Source organism: Haliaeetus albicilla, chromosome Z (genome assembly GCF_947461875.1).
Source record: "Haliaeetus albicilla chromosome Z, bHalAlb1.1, whole genome shotgun sequence".
In the NCBI taxonomy this organism is placed as follows: domain Eukaryota; kingdom Metazoa; phylum Chordata; class Aves; order Accipitriformes; family Accipitridae; genus Haliaeetus; species Haliaeetus albicilla.
In genome coordinates, this window is record NC_091516.1 from 54,443,723 (window position 1) to 54,468,340 (window position 24,618).

At 36.7% G+C, this 24,618-nt stretch overlaps 1 protein-coding gene across 9 annotated transcripts in view; it reads right to left on the bottom strand.

Moving 5' to 3' along the window:
- COMMD10 (COMM domain containing 10) overlaps positions 1–24,618 on the bottom strand; it is a 126,118-nt gene that overhangs the window by 42,067 nt on the left and 59,433 nt on the right. The window contains exon 6 of one of the 9 annotated variants that reach the window (XM_069777177.1): positions 11,452–11,581. The exons of the other annotated variants lie outside the window; for them this stretch is intronic. Coding sequence (XP_069633278.1) covers positions 11,513–11,581 — 69 coding nt within the window. The 3' untranslated portion in view covers positions 11,452–11,512. Of the gene's footprint in view, positions 1–11,451; positions 11,582–24,618 lie in introns of those variants that run through there. 9 annotated transcript variants of the gene reach the window in all.

The window sequence follows — 24,618 nt, forward strand, 5'->3', positions numbered from 1 at the left end:
ACGGTTTGGTTCATTTTGTTGAAGAAAGCATTCAGATTAGTGAATCCATGTAGAACTGATCATTATAATAATATTGAAGTTAGTGAGACAGAACTCACATTTGCACTAGGAAAAACAGTGTTTCCTGTGCATTTTTGGTTTTTTGCATAACAACAGAAAAAAAATCCACCTGCTCAAGAAGAAAATGTAGCATGTATTTCTTCATGGATCCCAGAACAAATTTGAAAAACCTTCTGCTGACTTGACCCAGCTTGACAATATAGATCATTCCAATGATTTAAAAGAATGTATAAATATTACATGTTATGAAACACACATAAAAATAATATATTCAGACACTATTTCAAATAAAATAAGTTCTACTAATGCAATCTATATTGCAGCATTCAGAAATAACAGAATAGGAGCATAATGTAGCACCCCTCAACAGCTGCTCTTAAAATGTTGTTTTGGAAATGCAGCAAATGGAATTAAGAAGTGGAAGTTAACATAGTCTTAACTCATGAGTACATAGATCATGAGTTAATTCTCTTAAAATGTAAATAGAATTGTGTCAAAATGAAGTATAATTCTGAACAAACTTCCTTTGTCGTTCTGGTTAAGTGAATTAAACTTTTCTTGATATATTCTCACTTGAGGCTCAAGAATCCATTACAAATATCTAAACCAAGACTGGATAACATATGTCTTGTGGCTTTTTCATATTATCATTTTAATTTTCAAAATATCTCAAGAGGTGAAAAAGCACTAAAGATGAAAATACTTCTATCAAAAGAAAAACAGAAAGAAAACCCACACAATTTAATTAGCTGAGAAACCAGAGCTTTGTTAAAAGTTGTAAATATAATAAAGAAGATTATCACTCAGCCACAGAAAAATATCTCCCAGCATGCCTTTGAAGAAGGACATTTAAATTCACCAAAAGATCAATTACTGTTTGTAAGGATAACTACGAAAGTTAATAGAGAGCGTTGGCAAGCGTTGTTTTCATAATAAGCCAGCAAAGTACCATGGATAAAGTAATACAAAACATTAAAGCTTTAGAGACTATGGCTCTCCCAAAACACAGCTCAATCACATACAGAAAATGAACAGAGGAAGGGCATATTTGAGACTCTGGAAAAACGCAGTCCAGAAGTTAATATTCAAACCCTTGCGTTGGTATTACTGAGTACTCAAAACTCAAGTTCAACAAAAGTATTCTTCCTCAATTGGCTGCTTTTAAGATTTCCCCTTAAGGCACCTCATGTGCTAACTCCTTCTTCCTAGATGCTTCTCCATCTGAATTACAGCCTGTAAGAACTTGCTGAGCCACGTACACAGGAATGAAGCAAGAGAACTTCAGCAATTTTATACCTGGACCTAAAAGCTTTATTCAAAGAATCCTAGTGCCCTCCTCCAGGTTTTCCTATGAAAAGTGAAGATGGAAAAATATATGGAAAAAACCCACTCTTTATATGTCTTGAAAGTCCCAAAGCTTAGTTAGCACAGTTCAAGTGGGCCAGTGGTGTCTCAGATCTTTTAGACTGTGCCTTAGGCAACGAAAAATAATGTACTTACCACCCCCACAACATGACCTTGGTTATGAAGTCAGGGAACTGCCAACAGTCCCTGGGAACGGTTCAGTGACAAGGGTTCACAGATAGGAAAACCTCTGCAATTAGTAGAGGTTGTCCATCTTTTGATTTCTTTGGAGCAAAAGGATGAACTCCTGAAGAAAGCTACCATCTGAGAAAACCCATACAGGAAGGACAGCCAAGAGGCAGGACTAGATGATGGTTCTCAGGGGCCTGAAAATTGCTACAAGATACATGAATAGATATGTGAATGAACTAGAACAATGTGTTATTGTTTATGCTGTATTCACACATTTACATTCCGGCACATATTTGCAAACACTCCAGCTGCATTCACTATGTTAACGCTCAGTGTGGCAACCAGTGGAGTTGTTAGTGAGAGCAGCCTGGAAGAACTGCATCTTGTGATTTGAAAAGAGTATATATTTATCCCAAGGAATTAAGAATGCCTCCTTTCAGGGCTGAACTGAATTGATTGTGTGGGAATGATTCAGCTACAAAGGTTCCCTAGAGATGAACAAAAATGCCTTCATGTCATGGAATTACTAATAGCCTACTGGCATATATGACAATGAATCCTGAAAGTATAGTGAGGGGTAAGTGAAAGGAGCATCTCAGAATGAAACCCCAGGCAAGTCTGGTGTAATTTGTGAAGAGTAAGCCAGTGCTGGGAAAAGCCCCTACTTGCCATACCTATTTAAAACTCCAAATTTTGCCAGGAAAGAAGGATGTGTTAGGGCTTTGCCCTATAGAGCTTAGGTGTTCTGTGCCCAGATCTGTCAGGGCACCTGCAGAGGCTGTGCACAAGCATGTGAAGATACAGCGAGGCATCATTCCAGAAAAGTAGAATTAAATCCCGCAGTGGAAGCTGAACACATTAAATCATCCACTTTCTTGTTTCTAGAGGCTTTGTATTAGCTATTCTCTACATCCTCAAAAACTACAGAGCACCAGTGAATAATCTTAACCCCATGTTAGTGAAGCTTTTATTCATTTATTTCCTTGGTCTTCAAAGCAACAAATTTCCTGGCAGGCCCTTAATTCACAGGCCTAATCCTTCTATCCATTTATGTGGATTCTTTGAGGAGATACTTCTGAATACAGAATGCTGTAATTACTCCTTTCATTGCCCTTACATCATCCTCCCATTTCTCTGCTGCTCAGCACAGCCTGGCTTACACTCCTGAGGTATCTTCCCAGAAAGGCAAACCTTAGTAAAGGTATGGGGAACTGAAGAGCAGAGGATGCGAGAACAGCAAAGGACCAGTTTGGAACAAGGCTGTATTTAAAAGGTTATGAAAGAGCAGGAACCAGCAGTACCAGAGGAAGATGGATAGAGGCAGGACTTAGGCCTTGGCAAATTCTGACTTCATATTCTGCTGTTACAAGTTTATTATGCAGTTTGGGACAAATTGCTTAACAAATGCTCATGCTTAAAGTTAGACTGAGATTTGCCTGTATATAAGCCACTACCATTAAAGTTCACAAGGAACTACAGAAATAACCCGGTCACCTTATCAAGGCTTGGACAAGGTCCAAACCATCCTGCATCACCCAGATCAATAAAGCCTTTATATCGACAAATATAACCTTCTCGCTGCTATCTTGCTTCTTTAAACCAAGAATTTCACCAGTAGTAATAAAGGATATGTCTGTAGGACCTAAACTGCTAATGGCCAGTGCCTTCAGGTGGACATCTTTACATCAGAAAGGTCTGTCTAACCACACACAACTCAGGGGTACGAGCTGTACCTGAACAGGGTACACGAAAAACAGAGGCTGAGTGCATGTTTGTAAAATGCTGTCAGCCAAAACACAGAGCACTGCGTGTGAGCCCGGCTCCCCCCCTCGGTGTGGGGATTGTGCAACCAGCAGAAGGCAGGCTTTCTGCATTATGGAAGGGAGGTGCACACTGATGGTGCTGGCTTCTGCCACTGACATTTTTCCCCGTCCTTCAGAGAAAGGCACAGGCATATATGAGGGGAAGAAATGAATAAAGTCTCTTAAGAGCACAAAAATAAATCCTACTGGATGATTTCCACCAGACTAGTTAATGTCTGTGCAGGAAATCTGGCAGACTGTTGATCACTCTTAGGAAGTGACCAGCTACGTGGAACCATCAAGTCTCAGAACTTAAAACCTCCAGAGGGGAACCAAACAGGTACTCTGGGGCTTTTTGCAAAAGCAAATGGGAAGTATTGTGGTACCTGTATATATCAGAAGCACAAAATACTGTTGCCACATTTCTCAACTTACTTTAAAAGTAAAAATATTGCAGGCATCCTCACTTTAAAAAAAAAAAAAAAAGTAAAGGTGAACTGCCAGCACTATTTCACAACCACAAGCTTCATATTTTAGAACATTCAGGGTAACTGAAACAAAAAGTAGCTTAATTATAGCAAGTTAGTGTTCCAGAATATTAATTATTGTAACGAAATACAGATAAATGGATCGGGCAATGATAACACAGGCACAAGGAAAATTATTCTTTCTTCAGCAATTTGTTATTGTTAGACTTCATCTCTTCTGACCTGCACAAATTGTATTTCTACTTTTGAGAGGACATTAAAAGAAAGTTTCTCCCTTACTTTTCCTCCACAGCAGATAAAGCTTACATTTGAACAATTGAAACAATTGGAATCAGTTCAAACAGTAGCTTTGGTTGCAAACAGAGAAAATGCAGCTTTTTATTACATTGAGCTATTCCTGTTCAATTTTAATAAATACTTTGATTAGAGGAAAAAAAAAATCTCAGCTACTGTATAAGGTTATTACACTCTTCCTGTTTTTTACAGTTTTACAGTATTTGGAAATCAATATGACTCAAGTAGCACACAAAGTACTGAAAATAGAAACACCCAATGGCTCAGCAGGATGCAGCATCCTTGAACTTTCAAATGAGATTTATAAGAAAGAATAATTCCTGTAAAATATGTAGTTTCATCCAAACTACAACTTTTGTAGAGTTTCCAGAAAACTTTTATAATTACCATTATAAAATGGCATTAGGGAAAGCAGTATTCTACTTGGACAGCACAAGGGGCACAATTCTAGAAAAAAATTACACATATTGCTGCTTACTGAACCTCATCTCTCATGAAGATTACTGTCCTTTTGTAAGTCATACAAGCCACACTGATAAAAATGCAAAATATCTCATCAAAATGTAATTCATTAAGGAAATTATTATTTTTCTTAATCCCTTGTTCTTTCATCCAATTTGGGGAATTTTTTCTGCTCCAAGAGTACTTCTCTTTTACTTGCATGACACCGTCTTCCTAAGAAATAAGGAAAGTTGTCTATTTACAGCCATCCCTACTGTCCTGTCTACATTTCTATACCAGTCTCCTGTCATCCTCAGGAGATTCGGTCATTCCATTCCTGCATGATAGTCATAGTCTAAAATTCACCTTTATTAAAAAGCTTCCACACAAAAGGGTTTGATTCATTGTTAACTACTCCAGTATATAGCAACGCACAGCACCATGTGGCTTGGAGAAAGATGAAAATCCCAGTGTGTGAGTTTACTCCGTGGAGGCTTGAGAGTTGCTGATTGGACAAGGAAGAGTAAGGATTTGTACAGAAGGGGACATTCAGGCTCACTGAGGCAGGAACAGCATTGTATTTATGAAATACTGCCCCTCCTGTTTTATCCCATGAACTTGGACATTTTCCAAGGCAGTAGGATTGCAGCCAAAGGCTGCTGCCATCAGCCATGCACCTCTCCAGCTGCTCAGAAGAACTGCAAAGGGGAACCCAGAGGAATTCAGACTGAACAGAAGAAGTATTTCCACTCTTGGGCAGGGGACATTTTTAGTAGTTCTTGTCTCGCCTCCATTTTCATTTTGTCAATCACAGTATCTATGGCCCTTCTCATAAAACATTCTTAGAAAATCCAGGGAAAAGTTAAATTATAACAGACACCAATCATTCACACCATTCCTTCCACACGGGCAAACTTCTTTGGATTTGCAACCCATTGTATCTTTCTCTTCAGAACCAAACAGGTATCTTTTTCAGGAACAAGTATGAATAGTACTTCATCTAATTAGTCTGCTTCAGCTTCTTATAACATTACACAATAAAGTTAAATTATAGTTTTCCTTCTAGCCTCAGTTCAGATTTAAATAAAACAAAGTACCTCATGAGAATCATGGGACCTACAACTTGCTGAAGAGCAGAGTGAAAGCCAATTTTAGTGTTAGAATTAGGAAAAAAGTGATCTTGATTTGTATTGATATTAAACAAAGGCTTTATTCTTGAACGTAAGAGCTTCATAAAAGTAAGGTGAATTTATGCTTCTCAATCCAGCTTTTAATATCTTTTATATCATTTAAATATACAAAATGCTAAGAAAAAAGAATACAAAGGAATGTTGAGAATAAAAAAATAAAAACATTTAGAGGACATCGTATGTATTTTTAAACCTAAAATAATTCTGGAACTGGGCTATACTTGTAGTCCACTTTCCTCTCAGTAAGACAGTAAGGCACAGATCTTGTGATACCATTATCACCATGGCAAATCTAAAACACTGATTTTACATTTATGCTTAAACATTCCCTAAGCATGATAACCATGAAAGACATATGAGCTAACATGTCTTAATGCTTATCTTGTAAGAGGAATTCTTGTAATACTATTGTTCACAAACTTCACTTCTGTAAAATTGCCAGCCTCAAGCACTGCTTGTTTTTCTAAGACCAAAAATAACTTCTTTTGTCTATTCTTCAAGGAAACAGTTTCAATCTCATTTCACTAAATAGCCTGACTTCTTTAATTAGACTGTTTTTCAATATATTTAAAGTGGACTTTACATAGTGATCTATGTATTACAGTAAAAGATAAAAAAAAGCCCAAACAAAAAAGTCACCTGTATTGTTCATTCAGAAATTTCAGGGGGAAAAACTGAGTCTGTGTAGGGCTGGTGAGTCAATGCAGTCTCAGACACAACTGGAAATTTGTGAAGAGAGATGTAACTCAGAGACAATTTTTTGGAAATACAGCAAATGCTTAGTGTACTTTCAGAAGATCATCTTGAAAAGTGCCAGAATGTGCAAAGACTCAACAGATGCAGTTTCTGTTGCAGTAATACTATTGTATATTAACTACAGGTCTTAACAGTTCATCACTTCTAACAGAACAGCTAGTAAACTGCATTTATCAAAGGATGTATCTGTTTAATATTGTCATTTGTTTAGACTAACAATTCAGCTGACCCTAAACTGTTTTGAAGCATATACATTTAGCATCCAAGTCTCTCTTGCTTTCAGGTATAGAAGTAGTATTACCATCCTAAATACCAACAAGAGTACCAAAAAAACCCCCAAACAATCCAAACCAAAAACCAGAAAGTGTATGTCATTATTCTCATTACTTCACTGAGGTGATCAATGGATTAACTTTTGTCCATTTAAGAAAATGTAAAATGGGAACATAAATCCCCATGCAACTTTGAGGCAGATGCAATACTTTTTATCTTCTGATCCTGGCTGCTCCAGTCCAATAGAGTGTACAAATTCAATCACTTTTAAATACCTGAGTACTACACGGAAGACAACAGAAGTATCACAGATGCAAAGTTAAGCACATGTAAACGGTCTGTTGGACTACAGCTCCCACACAGTAACATGTAAGATAAAAATAATGAAAACTTACTGAAGAGTTCAGGACTTGAATAGCAAGAACTTGGCATTTCTTTAAGACAGATCAGAAAAACAACCCAAATATTTGAAGAACGTGTATGGCAATCAAAGGAGGAAAACAGATCTTTCATACTGTTAAGTGAATAAGTAATTTTCTTGAAGAAGCAGAGAAACTAAAACTTGAAAAAATAACGTACTGATAATAATTAAGTATGGTTCTTAATCGATTCTGTGCCTGTGTGCACACACTTGTGTGGTCCAGGTAAGACTGAGGCTTTCTTATATGGACTCTTTCTGTCAGATACTATGTGAACTCATTCTGTAGCTTTTCATTTAGTCAAGGATTTACAGGGAGCAGTACGTCCTGCACTCAAAATAAGCAGGAAAGAAATTATCTTTGATACCTCTGCTCTTTTTTCCAAACTTAGAAGAAAACAAATAATAGGTTCAAATTGCTAGGGGATAGGAAGACAAACACTGACTACACAGATGATGCAAGTTTTCCTACTTTAGAGAGAAGGACTCATCAGGACAAGAGCAGGAACCCAGCTACTAAATTGCTGGAACACTTTGCAGGCCACAACACTGGGTACCAGTAAGACCTCACCAGAACTACTACATGCAAATCTGGTTGTCCATTTGCAAGAAATAGGATTCAAGTTGGCACAAGAAGAGGAAAAGGATGCTAGGAATTTCAGGGAATTGAAAGCTTATTTATATTAGCAACAAAACCAGCTTGGCTTACATAAGGATTGCAATACAATGACAAGTAGGGAGTCAGATTACTCTTTAAATGTCAGAGGAAGTGTCATAAAAAACTCTTAGGACGAAAGATAACTCTTACACACACAAAAGAAAAAAAAACAAGGAGAGTAGACTTCGAAAAGAGACCAAATATTACAAGGTTCATTGTCCTCAGAGTAGAGATTGTGGTCAAACACTTAGTAGCAACAGCAAAGGTAAACCATCTAGCTAGAGTAAAGATGCATATAACTGTATCACACAGCTAGGAGATGTCTTTCGGATTCGTTCTCCACCTTTTCATTTTTCCCTTCGGTGACACTTTGTTTTCAATATTCCAAAGTGTATCACATAATTAGCATCAACATTCAAATATGTAGCCATAAAAGTTGTGGCAGTAAATACACTGAAGTACCATGGCCTTAGTTTCTACAGTTTATTATTCTGCTATGAAAACAAGTAAATGCTATGCCACCAGCCCCCAGGATGAAAAGAAAAGAATTGTTTTCAATATATGATTTAGCAACTCTTGAATCTGATTACTAAACAAGAATAAGAGTAACAAAAATAACAGGTATTGAATAACTTGGGGCAGGGGGGAGAAATCTGACTCTGGTAATTAATTTTAAAAAGTGTGTGGCTTTTTTTTTTTAAACACAGAAAATGGGAAAAGGTTAGAGGACTCTACTAAGCAACCCCCAAAATATATATCAAAGTTTCCAGAAGATTCCCTATCAGACTAGGTTCTGGAACATACACCCCTTAGCAATGAGAAGAGTTACTCCAACATCTGAACTATTTTAGATCTAATGAATCAGCAGGAGTAATACATACGGTGTTGATATATCAGCCAACTCTTCTCCTCTGGGAATGGCACAGTTCATACAAAAAGCTGAACAACTCCTTAAATATCCACTGTTGAGTAACACTTTGAGAACCGAAAAATAAGGTATTGTTCAAAACGGCAAGGCTTCACAAAATGAAACCACAAGCATAGCAGCTGTCATAATAGAAATCTTTATGAAAGCTCTTTGCTGTTGGTTTCTGTTAAGAAATACAAACTTTCAAGGCCAAGATCTGGATAATAACCTTGTGGACTTTCTTAGGCATTCCTGTCCCTCCAATTCCTGTGTATATTTCCCTGCCCTGTAACAAAGGTATTGCGCTTTTTCTCACACTTGTGCACACAGTCGCTGGTAACACAAATAATTTCCATAAACCATGAGTTTGAGTTGTCATCTGAATCATTCCATTATTGGGACCATCATACATGTTCTGAATTTGTAATATTCAGCAACTCCTAAAAAAGAGCTTATTTCAACTTGCTTTTGAAAGAGGTGAAAAATCTTTGCAACACAATTACTAGTAAATGACTGAAATGCATGCAGATTTTCTGCTTTGCATGTTTTTATTATTAGTTGAGTATTTAACCTATGTGCTGCCACTGGAAGTGATGCAAGGGATTGTGACAGCAACTACTGTAAATGAGAGCAAATATTCCTGCTTGCCAGTGGAAGCCAACTCACCAGGCAGCAGCAGCATTCCGGTGGCTGGCCTTGGCAAGGTACACAGCAAGGTCACGGTAACTTCACTGCCCGCAGCAATCAACTGTCCCAGGCAGTGGCACTGAGTGAGGCAGCCCCTCCTGAGGCATGAGCCTGTGCATTACTGATTTGGTGCAAGAACACTGTGTTTGCAGAAATAGTAATAGAAGCTGTTGTGACAGTGGGATAGCAGGTTAAGATCTGACAATGAACTCCAGTTGAACGAGGGGAATAAAGGACAATGCTGTTCTTCAGACAAATGACTTTGATGACAAATAGATAGAATAAAAAGAATCACAGAAAACAGAAAAAAAAAACAATGGAGAAAAGCATTGCTTACCCCAGAAGTGAAAATTCCAGTCTGCTTCAGAATTAGCCTACCCTGCTGAACAAGATGGATCCACAAATATTCTCCATTAAATATACTTAAGTAAAGAAATACAGTATTTCTCCTCCACTTTGTAGGGAAAGCATTTAACTCCATCCTGATGGGATGTCCAACATCAGTGTGTCACCAAAGATAGAAAAGGATTAAAAAGACAAAGATCCAATTTTTTAAAATAGATACTGCTTTCAGAGAGACACACTAGTGATACTCCATTTTGCAAATTAAAAATGCAGAATAGTACCATGAGGAAGAGACTGTTCACCATTGTTTTAAATATGTTCCATATGGTCTCTCAGGCTAGAGGTTTTCATAGCCTTTAATGAAAGAGCATGAAGATTGAAGAGAAAAAACACCTCTTATTAACCTTCAAAAAAATGAAAATGCACCTTTCGGGGCATATGAAAATTCACATCCTGGCAGCTGTTACTAATGATAAAATATCAGTTATAAACCAGCATAGCTAGAGATTTTCTGGAAAAGAAGCTGCATTCAATCTGGAATTTTAGAACTCATCTGAAACTAAAAGTGTGCCAGAAGCATATGTCAGTTTGTTTGTTTGCTTTATATTTTAATTCATTAATTTACTTATTTTAAATCTGTTTTGCATGTGGGCAAATGCTGGGGGCTTGGGGACGTGGGGACGTGGGACAGGGGACAGGAACGGGACAGAATTTCCTGTAACCAAGTTTGTTTTTGCAATAAATGCTATGTTGATCCTTAACAGAATTCTACCCTCATAAGAATAACAATGCCATTGTTTCCTTATCCTCCCCTAAACACTAGTCTGTAAAGTGATTATAGCTGTATAACAAGCTTTAAAGGATAAGAAATTCAAAATGTTTGTAAGAGCGAAACAAAAATAAGGCTACGTGGGCATTCAGTAAAAGGCATGCATTCAGGCACTTTTTTCATGTAAAAAATGAGCATTTTTACATCCTCACACAATCCTATGCTCATGGCCACAGAGAAGGCAACAAGCTAAATAATAGGAGGTGTACCACCTTATTGTGAGTTTAATGAAAACTCCAAACACAATTACATTTCATTTTTATCTGGACTAAGTTAACCACTACTTATCGTTGTGCTTTATTCATCCAAAATGGGTTCTAAAGTGATCTTTTTTCATCAGAAGCTTCTGATGAGGACCCAGACAGAGTAATATTTAACACTGGCATGTCTCAGCCACTTGGCTGGTACAAATGTGACTGGCTAAAAATGAGATATGCCTTGTAGCCACTCTTTCATGAATATCAGTCCTCCATGGAAAAGCATCTTGGAAAGTTAATACAATGATGCACACAAGTAAAGTCAATTGCATGTAGCTTTTACTGGGGCTAACAAATCTGTATCACTGCTTTTACATTAGAGTTATATTGCATTTGAAGTGCAATCCAGACAAGACACTCAGACTAGCAATTTCCATCCTCCCTCCTTTTTCCCCTCTCTCATGAAGTATCCATATAACATACACACATTTTATCACTTTTATTTTTCCAAGGTTCCTGCCATAGAGGATCATTTACTCACAGTAGATGAAATCTGCAAGAGATGCAGAGAATACTAGATGCTCTGGAAACTGTTGAGGTGGCTCTGCTTACTATTTTTAATGACAATTTCTTATAAATGTGGTAGATTTACATGTAGATGTATTCGTTCCTTTTCATATGTTTCTTTGGGAAATATGATCTGAAACAGAATCCAAGGATTAGATTCAAATGCTCCTAGGAAAAAAAAAAAAAAAGCTGTATTCTCCTCCATAAACTCTGACCCCAAGACTGAAGAGCCATCCTTGCTCCCATAAAATGAACGAAGAATTCTCTGATCTTCCTAAGCTGGGTTTTGTTCTTTTCAGAGACTTTCCAGTGGAAAGATTTGCATTATGACACTCTTTCCTGAAACTCTTTTTCATTTTCTCCTTGGAAAAAAACCCCAAGTCTTAGAATTTTTTTCTCTGTAGAAGAGTGACCTCTGCAGTCAGTGTCTGCAGAGCTCTTTATGCTGTTCTTTAATCTTTTCTATTTCAGTGTCACAGATTTGGGGAGGTGGGGGCAATGGGGGATGGAGAAGAGAGGAAACAGGAAGAAAAACAAAAGAAAATGATCAACCTCTCAGAAATCTGATATCAAGTATTTCAAATGTAGATAGTTTCCCTCTCCCTTTCCTTTGCTACAGGACAAAAAATGGTTCCAGACTTGAGGAAACAAAACCCAAAATCGTCACCAACAAAGAAACCGTAACACCATGCCTTCTTCTGCAGCACTGAAAGAAATTTAATCCTGAAATGTTCACTCAAGAGGTGACCTCTCTGAATCCGTAGAAAAGGATTCTGAACCTACTGCTGACCACAAGTTGAATCAACAGTGGGATGATGCTGCCCTCTCTAGTACATTAACAGGAGTGTTGTATAGAAGACACATGGAGGTTTTTCGGTTTGGGTTTGGTTTGCGATTTTTTTTTGGTAGAAGACATCAGCTGTGTCAAATTTCAGTTACTTTAATTCAAATGTAGACAAACTGAAAAGAGCATGAAGTAACATTCGGAGAATGTGATTTACTAAAAAACTGAAAAAAATAATTTGTTTAAAATAAAAGAAATTATCAAGGGCATATACTTCACATCTTGATATATTCAGAAGACTGTTAGAAAAGAGATCTGTACTCCATGGCCACTTCACATGGTAAAAGCTAGTAAATAGACCAATTTGCAGTAAGGGAGATTTAGTGTCAGTATCTATATAGCTGGAAAGATTCCTTTCCAGCTATATGAATAATTTGCTCCAGTATAAAGTATGTAAGAAACTTAAGGAATCTCTGCCACTGGGAAACTGTAAAGAACAGTTAAGAAATATCTCCTGGGGAAGGGTTAAGCACAACCTATCTTTGCATCAGTTTGCTTTTGCTTTCCAGCCTGTCACTTACTATGCAAGTTCAAAAGGATGAACACAGGTAATGAGACCAGAGACGCCTTCCTACTAACCACCTGCTCTATTTGCATTGAGAGCAGTGTGAGAATATAGGGTACCACAGCCAGCTTCCAGTATGGCTGGGACAGTTAGAATAGGTATTTTTACATCTTTACAAAGACTCTACCTTGCTGCTTGTAGGATCTTTGCAGCACTTCAGGCCAGCCCACTACACATGGCACCCAAAATGCCTGCAGCCACCTATACCTGTATCTAGAGAAACGATCATGAGAAAACTTTCTGCAGTAATGCAGAATAAATGCAAATCCAGCAATACTGAGCAGGATCCCGTTTTGCAGGTCCTTACGCTTTTTCATCTAAGCAGGCAATACAACAAGCCTTCACAGAGTCACACAGTGGGTGAAGATGCAAGAGGCCTCTGGAGACTATGCATTCCAACCTGCCTGCTCAACGCTTCTCCCTTCCACCCGTCAAAAAAGGATTGATCCAAGTGTTCAACAAGTTCCATCCCTCCCAGCCTGTTTCAAATGAAGGTCTGGATCTGCCATCCAGGAGGAGCAAACAAGAGTTTGCCGAATAAATGAAGGATTTGGTTAAAAAATTAGAAATTATTTATTAACATGCCCTATGAAGAATTAAGAGTCACTATGAGAAATTTCTTCCTTCTCCCCAAATTAATGTATATTTTCATATTGCCACAATTTCAGGCTACATTTGATTAAATGAAAGACGAGTAGCTAAAAAAAAAATAACATACTGTCATGACTACGTAGTAAAAGAAAAAAACTAAACAATATATTCCTTTTATATTCCAACAAAATGCAGTAAGAAGCAGCATTAGAAACAGTCCTCTTCACAAACTCTTTTTCAACATCAATTCAAAACCATAATAACCATCTAATCTTATGCAGCCCATTTTGCAAATACAAAAAGGTGCAATGCATGGGAAGATGGTAAAATACGTGTTAACTAGGCATTTGTTCAAGATCACGTTTACCATACATGGTACACAAGCCACAGAATTTAGTATAGAGTAAAGAAAAAAAAACCCTAAAGGCTTTTCTACTTGTAACTGAGTGTAAGTAGAAAAGCTGCCTTTGACTTTCAATATTTCTTGTCCAAAAAGTGTTGTATCTTTCTGATATACAACACCCTGTCCTAAATCCTGGAGAGAAAAACCTTAATTTTGAAAGAATGGGTTACAAAGCAATAAAGTCTAAGTTAATGTTTTGTAAATCTACTCAGGACAAAGACATTGCAAAGACAATGGACTGCATCAATTAGAACTTAAGAGACCAAAAACATAGCTTGGATTTCTATAAAATCACCATACAAATTGTATTGTGGCCAAGCTTCCTCTTCATTTACTCAGCTTCTATTTTTTGCTCTCCTGTAATACTCTGCTACCTAGGGATCTCCCCTTATATTTTCCTCTCTCTCCTATAATGTATCTTTCTATGTCCCATTATCTAGCTGCTGACATTATGAGACTTTTAGTCTAAACTACCCTCCAATTTACCCATTCTTTTGTAAGTTATTTAAATACCCGAACACTGCCTCTAGACATGTTAAGAGCTGTATGGTCACACCAATAAGACCCCTGCAGTCAGGCATCACTACTAGTTTCATTAGATATATAAGAAAGCCTATTTTTTTGTCTGACACTGTAAACGTGTATTGAATTTGATTAGTCAACCTATATTCTGGGTATATCTGTAAGTGAAATAAAATTGCAAAATTATGATAAGTAATGTCATACGAATTAAGTCTAAGCACTGGTCTCAAACCCCAAATAAAAAAGGCAGGGCAGCTGAAAATGCCCCTATACAGATTATAAAGGTATAACTAATTTTGTTCTACTCAATACATTATCTATAATTTATTAGGGTTTTCAATTCTGTAGGGAGAGACTTTCACTATTTTTTAAACTTAGTTTTTTTCTAAAACAATGTAACAAATGGTGTAGTCAAAACAAATCACAAAAAAGAAGAGTGAAGAGGACAAGAACAAAGATTAAATTATCTTAAAATATGCAGAGAAAGATTTTTAGAGGAAGATCTCTCCTCAGTAATAAACTTTTTGTTATTTATTGTTCCATGAAAGTCATAAAAATGAATGATGCAATAGTTATGAAATAAAAAAATGAAAGGCAGCTATATTTATAGTTGTGTATCTATTAAGAAGTGTTTTAATAATCAGGCAATATTTTATTACTATCAACTTCAAAACTATTCTAGACTTGTACCTAAAATGCATACTCTACAACTACCACATGAAAATCCCACATCTCACAAATCACAATGCAAACTAAAACCTCTTCTCTAAGTCAGTTCACAAAACCTGAGACTCTATTTAGTGCTTACCACTATTTCTGTGTGAGCAAAAAAAAAAAAGAGAAAACAAAGTAAAAGATTTCTCAAACAGATTTTTTTTAAATCCTGCCCTTCTAAAAAGAAAAGAAAAATAAAACATAATTGCAGCTTCAAACTAGGAGCCTTGTGGGGTTGGGGGGGGGGGGTTAAACCATGTCTGAGGTGGTAAAAACAGGATGTAAATATTTCTAAAACTTTTTGTAAAGCTCTTTAGAAGTGCCATAAATTTAGTCACTAGCTACGAAGCATTGAATCTCAGCAGAACATGATGCATTGTCCCCCAAAAGTAATAGGTTCTCTCTCTAAACTGCATATTTGATCAAATTACAGTAAACCTTAGAGAAGTATCCAATAAGTTCTTCCAGAAAGCTTCTTCCTTGTGATATATACAAGGTTCAAATGAGTAAGAGTTAAGGGGCAGGATGCTTGCTGGGGTTTGCATTGAGACAAGAGAATGTTGATGTCAGTTTTTCATACTTCCCTACCTTTCACCTCAGGGTTTGGTGGTTCCCGAAATGTATTCATAGTCTAGAAATGGCATTCATTGTTAGCTTGCAGATTTTATTTCATGGGTGAATTTTGAGAAAAGTTTAAACAACAAAGAACATATTAAAAAGGATAGTTTCCAAAAAGACAGAACTGTACTTAAAATTCTGAATTTTTATTTTTAGAGAGAGGGGGAGAGAGAGAGAGAAGGTAGCTTGATTTTCAAAAGTTCTGAGTAACGAATTATTGCCATCCATACAAATAAAATTTTTAAAGTAGAAGTATTTAGATATTAACTAACACAGAAATCGTCAGAGTGACATATACATAGACAACACTGTAAACTCAAGAGGAATGGACCAGCATGTAACACAGTTTCTTTCTAACTAAGATTTAAGGTCTTATGTACAATTTAAAATAAACTTCCAAGGTATTAGTAATTTGTTAAAAATTACTTTAGATCTACTGACCTTTGAAATAAATAAATCAACTTCCTGTGAGATTACATACCATACATTCAAGCTACCTATACCTCATGTCTCCATATACTCTGCATTAATTCATCCAATCCCAGTTTTCACAAGAATATACAAATAATTTTATTTGGGTTTGTTTTGTTTGTTTTTTTTTTTTTAAGGAGAGTTTTGGCAACACTGCCAAAAAGAATAATACTTGAGCTAAAATTTTCCATGCAGGTGTCTGCCTCAGACTTTGCTTTTAAATTTACTTAATCAATTTTTGGCAAAAATGATCTAGCTTTTTCCAAGAATTTTCAAGCAACATCCTAATTTCTTTGTCACGAGACTGTTAATTTCTCTTTCTGCTACCTTTTGACTCATTCACTGTACAGCTTCTACAACAAAAGAGAGAAATGCTATGAAAAACCAGCTATTGTCCTGTAGTCAAAGAATGTAGTATGATGATAGTTACAAGCAGACACATCCTCTTAACTTCTGTGCTTGAATCTGCAGCTTTAGCTCAATAATGCTATATAAGTAATTAATTCTGGATCATTTATTAAACATGCATCAATTCTATAGACTGCTCCTCCATCAATCTACAATTAGATATTAATTGAAATGACAGCTGAATCTTCCTTCTTACAACACCAGCACTTCAAACGAGTGCACTAACTCTCAAGGTTGAGCATCTGTGGTGAAAAAACTACAGTCATTGTTACCTATAGCAGCTTCTCATATATGTGCATCTTGCATGTAGCATTTTACTTTCCCTTTCTCTTGGTGACATTTATAAAAGATCAAATTAGCATGGTGAAAAAGTACCTTGAATTTCCTAAGTGATTTTGCCCCAGCATAATGTCTGGTTCCTATTGGTTTGCAAATAATGATGAATCTGGATTATAACAACTAAGTTTTACTTTTTCTGGTCTTTTTTTTGCTGGGAGTGAGGGGATGGTAGTAAAGAAATCTGATACTGCATAATGAAAAGTCTGTTTTTCTGAACTGAAAAACTGATGGTAGCAGGGAAGCCTACACATCACTGATCAGGTTATTGAAACATATAATAAATATACATAATGCTGTAACAAATGTCACAGATGAGACCACAAAACACAGGACAAATTAGTTTACATTCATTCATTTGAAATTATAAGTCTCTTACACCTTTAGGCCAGTCACATCTTCTGTTGATAACCAGTCTATTATCCTTGAACCTAGACCCTGTTTTGACGGTAAAGCTACGTATCTAGAGATGCAATTAAGAACAAAATCTGCTGGTGCTCTTCAGAAGATAATTTATCAATATTTTTGTACTCAGAAGTAAAAAAAAGGAAACAAAAATAAATGATAGCCATAAAAAAATGTTATTCTTCTTCCAATATTACATACAGATGATGCATAAAGATACTTGTCTTATTCATGAATAACATAGAGAAAATTTTTAAAATTTGGAAGTTGTTTTTAAAGTCTTGAAGGTTTAAAGCAAATCTTTCAGGTAGATTTTTTTAAAGGAATACTTCAATAAAAGAGAATAGCAAGGAAACAATCAGACTGGAGCACTACTTCTAGCTTCTGCCAACCATGGGTAAGATGACATGAGCTTCTAATTGCTGCATGAAAACAACATACCACATCAGTGTAATTTGACTCAGGATAACTCAGTCCTCAAGTAACTAACACATGAATTTTCAAACTAGTGAATTAAAATAAAACTTTAAAAAGTAGGTACTTCCCTGCAATCAAAATAGGAGCTCTTTTCAGCTATATGAAGAAATGAAGTCAATTAAAATAATTAGTTGCATCTGATTCCATGACAGAAAGATGAAATTACATCACTGCTAGCAGCAGCAACCAAATGGCAGACAGTAAGCATGACACGAACTTTACAGTACATTGCAGGATCAGCAAGTAACACATAACTAGATTAATTTCAATAATTTAGTGAGTGACTTGGAAGCTAGTCTTTTTTTTCTGTCTACATTTACAATATATGAATGTTTATATAGGAATGTTTAACACTGTCTACAAGTACCAAGTGTTTAAATATCTAAAGTACTAATGAATACTTGAGCCATATGGTCAGCCCAGAATACATACACAAAGTATACCTATAATACTTATCTAAAAATGAATACATAGCTGCTAGACTGATTCTTATTAACTCTTTTAAATGGAGACTTCTTTCATCTGCACATTAAATTTACAGTAAATTAGACTTAGAATAATCCAAAACCATACAAACCTACCTATAAGCTACCTGTAAGTCTCCTAACTTTAAATGCTATATTTCAGCAATTTCACTGAAATATATTTCTCTTTACCAAATATTTATGTAAAGGATATACTAAATATCAACTACAAGGATGATTGGAAAATAAGACCAAGGACAATACTGACCTTGGGACCTGCCAAATTAGGAATAAAAATGTAAGTACACACTATACTGGGTATTTTGGTGGGTTTTATGAAAATAGCTATGATGGTCAATATTTTAAATGCTATGCTCTTCTGTCTAGGATTAGACAGAAACATAATTCCATCTTCCCTAGCTACATAAAGAGTAAGAGAACTTAGGTTTTCCAATCAGTCCTTCATCTCACAGAAAAACGCAATTGGCCTCCTCTTCTGAGTTACAACAGCATAAATTTCTCACAACAGTAACTCCAGTAAGTTAGTTGTGTTCTGTAATCTCGAGCTTTCAGGGGAATTAAAATACCTCTCACACTTCTTTGATGTCCAAACTAACCTCTTGAGTTTTGCAAACTACCCATTGAGTTACATTCTTCCAAAGCATATGGGGTTTGAGTAGAAGCACATCTTGAAGTTCTCCACACCCATTTCCCTCCTACTCATGAGATAGCTTTATCCTGTATGCACCCACCTCTTTTACTCCTGAGCTCTCTTAATTTAATTTCCTTTTTCTTCATTATCCAAGATTGTCCTAAGTTTCATTTTATGATCTAGGTGTCACTTACCAAGATTCAAGGTCCTACTGTATTAAAAGGGCATATACAGTCACTTCTGTTGTCACTGCAAACAATGGTAGCTACCAAATTCAATGAACTAAGGTCTTGTTGCTCAAGCATATCTGAATACTACTACTACTTATAATAATAATAATAATACTAACAATTAATAATAAATCACCTTCAAGCACATCACAACAAAAAATAAACCAATCTCTTAATGTAAGAGATAGTTGGGTGTTAGGTCTAATGGAATTACTGGCTTTTCAGGTGGAAAAACAAAAAAGACAGAAACAGAGATAGACATCAGGTTTCACACCTTAAAAAAAAATCCCAAACCCAAAATAAAATAAAAAAAACTAAGAAACCCAAAAAAGAGCCTCATATTTACACCTTTGTGCATAAACTTCCCATGCTTCTGAAATACTAAAAATAAAGGCTCTCTATGCCTATAAAAGACAGAGACAACTCACTGATAACATGGCTTCATGAAACTCCCTTTTTCATCTCATGTTTCTGACAACACAAGGGCATTTCTGTAGGGCAGGACCACCCAATTACTTAAATGCCCATGACAGTCTGCAACCTAGATATACAAGGCTTAGATACACCACTTCGAGAGGGTTATTAATGTGCAGCATCTGCAAAAGTTTATCAAAATAAATATTTTCAACCTAAGTTATATTATAGTTCTACATTTTTTCTATTAAATGAAATTTCAGGTTGAGTAGATTTCCAAATTAATCTATTAACATTCAATTCCAGTGGCTAAAACAAACTTGTCTGAAGATACGGTTGGCCAGGCTCACTCCCTGCTACACTTGGGAGTATTTTCACAAAAGCAGGGTTACTGTTGGAGGTTAAATTGAGCTTGAATGCCCCAGAAGTTTGTTTGGCATCACTGTAATGACTTCCCCATTGTGCTTTGGGTCCTATCTCCCATGAGAAAATGTACAAGTTTTCTTCTTTTATCTTCTCCCTCTTCGGTCTGCATTTCATAATTGCTAACACAGCACTGAAGCATCACAACTTGCCCTGCCTGAGTAGAAGAATTCTCAATACAGCGGTGCAGGGATACACAGCTACTTAAAGACCCTCTGATGCCACAAGAAAACAGCATATTTGCTTGAGGGAGAGGAGGAACATACATAGATTGTATTTATATACATGGCTTGGAGTGATACATATGCATTTTTTTAGTGTTTTTCTCAGAACTGTCTTGTTTTTAAACACTCCCGTCCATGCCCGCCCAAGCTCCACAAAGACCTTAGACTTAACCATATTGCACTTGCACCCCTCTGATGGTATCAAGCTGAAAATACATCTTTTAAAATAGCTTTAGTTACTAAAAAACACAAACCCCTTGTCATTGTTTAACCCCAGCCAGCAACTAAGCACCACGCAGCCGCTCGCTCACTTTTCCCCCACCCAGTAGGATGGGGGAGAGAATTGGAAAAAAAAGTAAAACTGGTGAGCTGACATAAGAACAGTTTAATAGGACAGAAAGGAAGAAAATAATAATGATAATAATCACAATAATAAAATGACAATAATCATAATTATAAAAGAATTGGAATATACAAACCAAGTGATGCACAATGCAGTTGCTCACCACTTGTGGACTGATGCCCAGTTAGTTCCCAGCAGCGATCTGCCCTCCCACCCCCACTCCCCCCAGTTATATACTAGACATGACATCACACGGTATGGAATACCCCTTTGGCCAGTTTGGGTCAGGTGTCCTGGCTGTGTCCCCTCCCAACTTCTTGTGCCCCTCCAGCCTTCTCACTGACTGGGCATCAGAAGCTGAAAAATCCTTGACTTAATCTAAACGCTACTTAGCAACAACTGAAAACATCTGTGTATTATCAACATTATTCTCATACTAAATCCAAAACATGGCACTATACCAGCTACTAGAAAGAAAATTAACTCTATCCCAGCCGAAACCAGGACAACCCTGCATTACCTTTTTGCAATATAGAGAATTCAAAATATTAATGTGGTTTATGTGTAAGTTTATCAACAGTTTATCTGTTTCTTCTCTTTGATCATAAGCTGCTACTAATATGTTAAATCACAGCATTCTTCCCCCACAAAAAAACTATGGAATCATAAAAAACATTAATTACATTAAGTGAAGAAATTACAGTAAGGTTGACTAGAGACAGAGAGTAATTAGAAGTGTTATTTCCAGTGTTAAAAAATAAGAGTGAGGAATCATGAGAGAGGACAAAACATGCACTTTGTTTTCTTTGGATAGGATCAATACAGTATATGGAAGGAAGAGGTATTTTCATGCCCCTAAGAAGTCCTACTCCTTTTCCCCTTAAATAATACTCAATCCTAACAAAATCTGAGTCTTACTTTGCACAACTCCTATCCCACCGATTTCTGTTGAATAATCACTGAAATGGCTGTTTCATAGATGCATCTACGTTCTCCAAAGCAAAGAAAGTGTTCTTCACTGCTGCTTAGCATCACACGTTGTCAGTGCTGTCAGTGCCACTAAACACTAAGATAGAAACAAGAGAAAAACACTCTCAGCCATCTATAACCAGCAACCTTTCACTCCATCCTTACGTGTGATAGAGCAAAAACATACTCTATCACATATGCCTGACCTCCACCTTGAATTATTTAAATCATTGTGGTGAAAAACAAGTGTGAGCACATTAACAAAAATCCAGTTCATGTATACTTGAGCCTAGAAAGCCTAAATGACGGGATGGTCACCACCCATTGCTCTGGCGTAGGTTTTTCTGTGTTTTGAGCACAACTCTAAGCATCTTCCAGTACCCAGTGTTTCCTACAGCACCAAAGGAGTCATCTCCCTACCCACTGCTCACTGCTCTGTCACCACAACAGCTACGCTCCTCTGCACCAGCAAAACTGCCAAACAATAAAAAGCACTGAAACGAAGACTTTCATGTGACTTTGACAAAAGATGGCAGCAAGCACTCCTGCAAGAAGAACAATGGATCTTAACCACATTCAGAATGGGAGCCTCAACCCTTCAATTTAGCTTTTCCCCTAAATGTCTCACACTTTCAACTATGAACTAATCCAGCTAAAAAGGCAGAGGGAGAAAGATTGTCATTTCTGTTTTTAAATACAAAGGAGACAGTCAGGTACTATCAAGATGAAGGCTAGCAAGATTGACACAGGTAGGATTTATGTCTAACCATCATGTCGGTTAAGGAAGGCACACACCACTACAGACCTTTTCCAGCAGATTTGCAGAGTATGTCTCTGTGCAAGAAAAACAGGCTTGAATACTGTATTTTGTTCAGATGTTCTGTAATCCTTTGGCTGGCCTGTTAGAGGAATATTACTGGATTTTTTTGTAATATTTGAAATTCTTTTTCATCATAAAGAGGAAAACAGCATCTCACAAAAACTTTTATAAAATCCTCTCTCTGCCTCTTCCTCACAGCATACAGCAAGCATCAAGCAGAACTCAATGTAGTCCTGAGTCTATCTATACATTAATTTTTAGAACCCAAAGATGAAGTATCACCAATTACTTGCCTAATACGTTTTTGAAAGGTAGGCCTAGACAGTTTTATACATAAAGGCCTTATAAAAAGGCCTAGACAAGCTTATAAACAAACATATTTTACATTCAGAAAAGTTCATAAGCTATTCAGAGAGACTGCTAAGAGTCACTTGTGGTTCTTTTGACACTGAAGAACCTAATTTTCTTCATTTGGCATTTTCATCAAGTCATGTTGTGTTTTAGTGGACAGATTCTCACCCAAACAAAAAATTCAGACATGGTCACACTCAGAAGCAGATAGTCCAGGCTAACCTCCTATATTGTGGAGGTAACTAAAATTCTAGATCACTGAAATGAATGTCTTAAAAATAGGTACTTCAGTAAGTTCTACAATACCAAACTGTACAGACACCAGTGAATACAACAGAAAAAGACAAATTGAATGCACAACTGCAAGGGCTTTACGAAGAAAAAGTAAGGCTACAATGTGGAAGGAAGATATTGGACTAGAATGAGATTAAGAGTGATGTTCCTTACAAACCATTCTGAGAACTGATCTTAGAGCAAAAAAAAGGAATAAAAAAATTGGATCACAATAATGACACTTGATGATGGTTAAAAAAAAAAATATTTAAAAGTAGAACTACTATTTCTACAGAGGAAGACCATCATATTGACAGAACTGAATAGCCTTCAAGGACCTAGTGATAGTAATGACACAATGCAATAGCACAAAGTCAAGGTTAAGCACTCTGGGAACAGGGATAACTTCTACTGTAAGCTAGAGGATCATCGGCTGGAATAACAGAGGAGGAGAATGACTTGGATGCATTAATCAGTCGGGATGAATACAAACTGTCAGAGATTAATACAAACTGTCAGAGAGATACAGTTGCAAAAAAGGCAACTGCAGTCTGACTCTATCAAGGGAGAAATTTTCAGCGACATGGGGACATATTAAAGCCATTTTACAAGAAACTGGTAAGATCTCAGCTGGAACTCTGTGAAAATTTCTGGTCACCTGTCTTAAAAAAAACATGATTTAAGCTGAAGCATGTGCAGAGAAAAGCTATGAGAATAACCAGGGAAGCAAGGAGAGGATAGTACAAAGACCATACTAACAGACCCTGGTTTAATTAGACTAGTAAAATGAAGGCTGAGAGGCAATGAGAGTGCTGTCTATAAACAAATCAGAGATGTAAGAAAAGGGAAGGAGAAAAACTCTATATCTATAGACAACACTGGCACATAAGAAGTGGATATTAACAAGCAAAGCTGGGAACTGGAAGCCTTTGTCATTAGGTGAACAACATTCTGAACAGTTTTTACTAGTAGTTAATAGGGGCAGGAAACATCACAGGAGTGAAAGGCATTTTTGTATGGTTATACACAACACTACTGTTGTTGAGGGCCAGAAGATCACGGCAGTCCTCTTTTCTACAGACCTGTGCATGACCCATACTCCAAGCTCGGACGTCACTTTTTTGACTGTCATTCCTTCCACATTTTCTCTTTTCCTACGTATAGCGCAGAAGCACAAGACTATTTGCATGCACTTCCCTATAAAACCTCCTCACTCTGAGGTATTCCTAAGCTCAAGGACTCTAGCCCACAGACTAAAACACTAGCATTTTCTGACTTAACCACTAGTGTACCTAAAGGTGTAGAAGAAATTTTGACAGGCTCTCCCTTAAACAAAAACCCAGCATATTTTTAATGTCTGCAATACATCCCAAATACAGCAGCACCAGACAGTAACTTTATAGATCGTGCTGTTCTGCATAATTAACCAGTCTGCCAGTTCTAGCCTTTTCTCCCCGTCCTTATATTGTAATTCCACAGAAAGCTGGTAATAAACTAACATCTGTTCCATGCTGCATTGTAGAACAAACTAAATCAACTAGTCAACCACTCTAACCACACTATTTAATGTAAGCAAGCTGCTGGCATCCTGGGCAACTTACGTAAAGATTTCAATCTTTAAAGAAACACATAACTTTGTCATGTGACATGGCA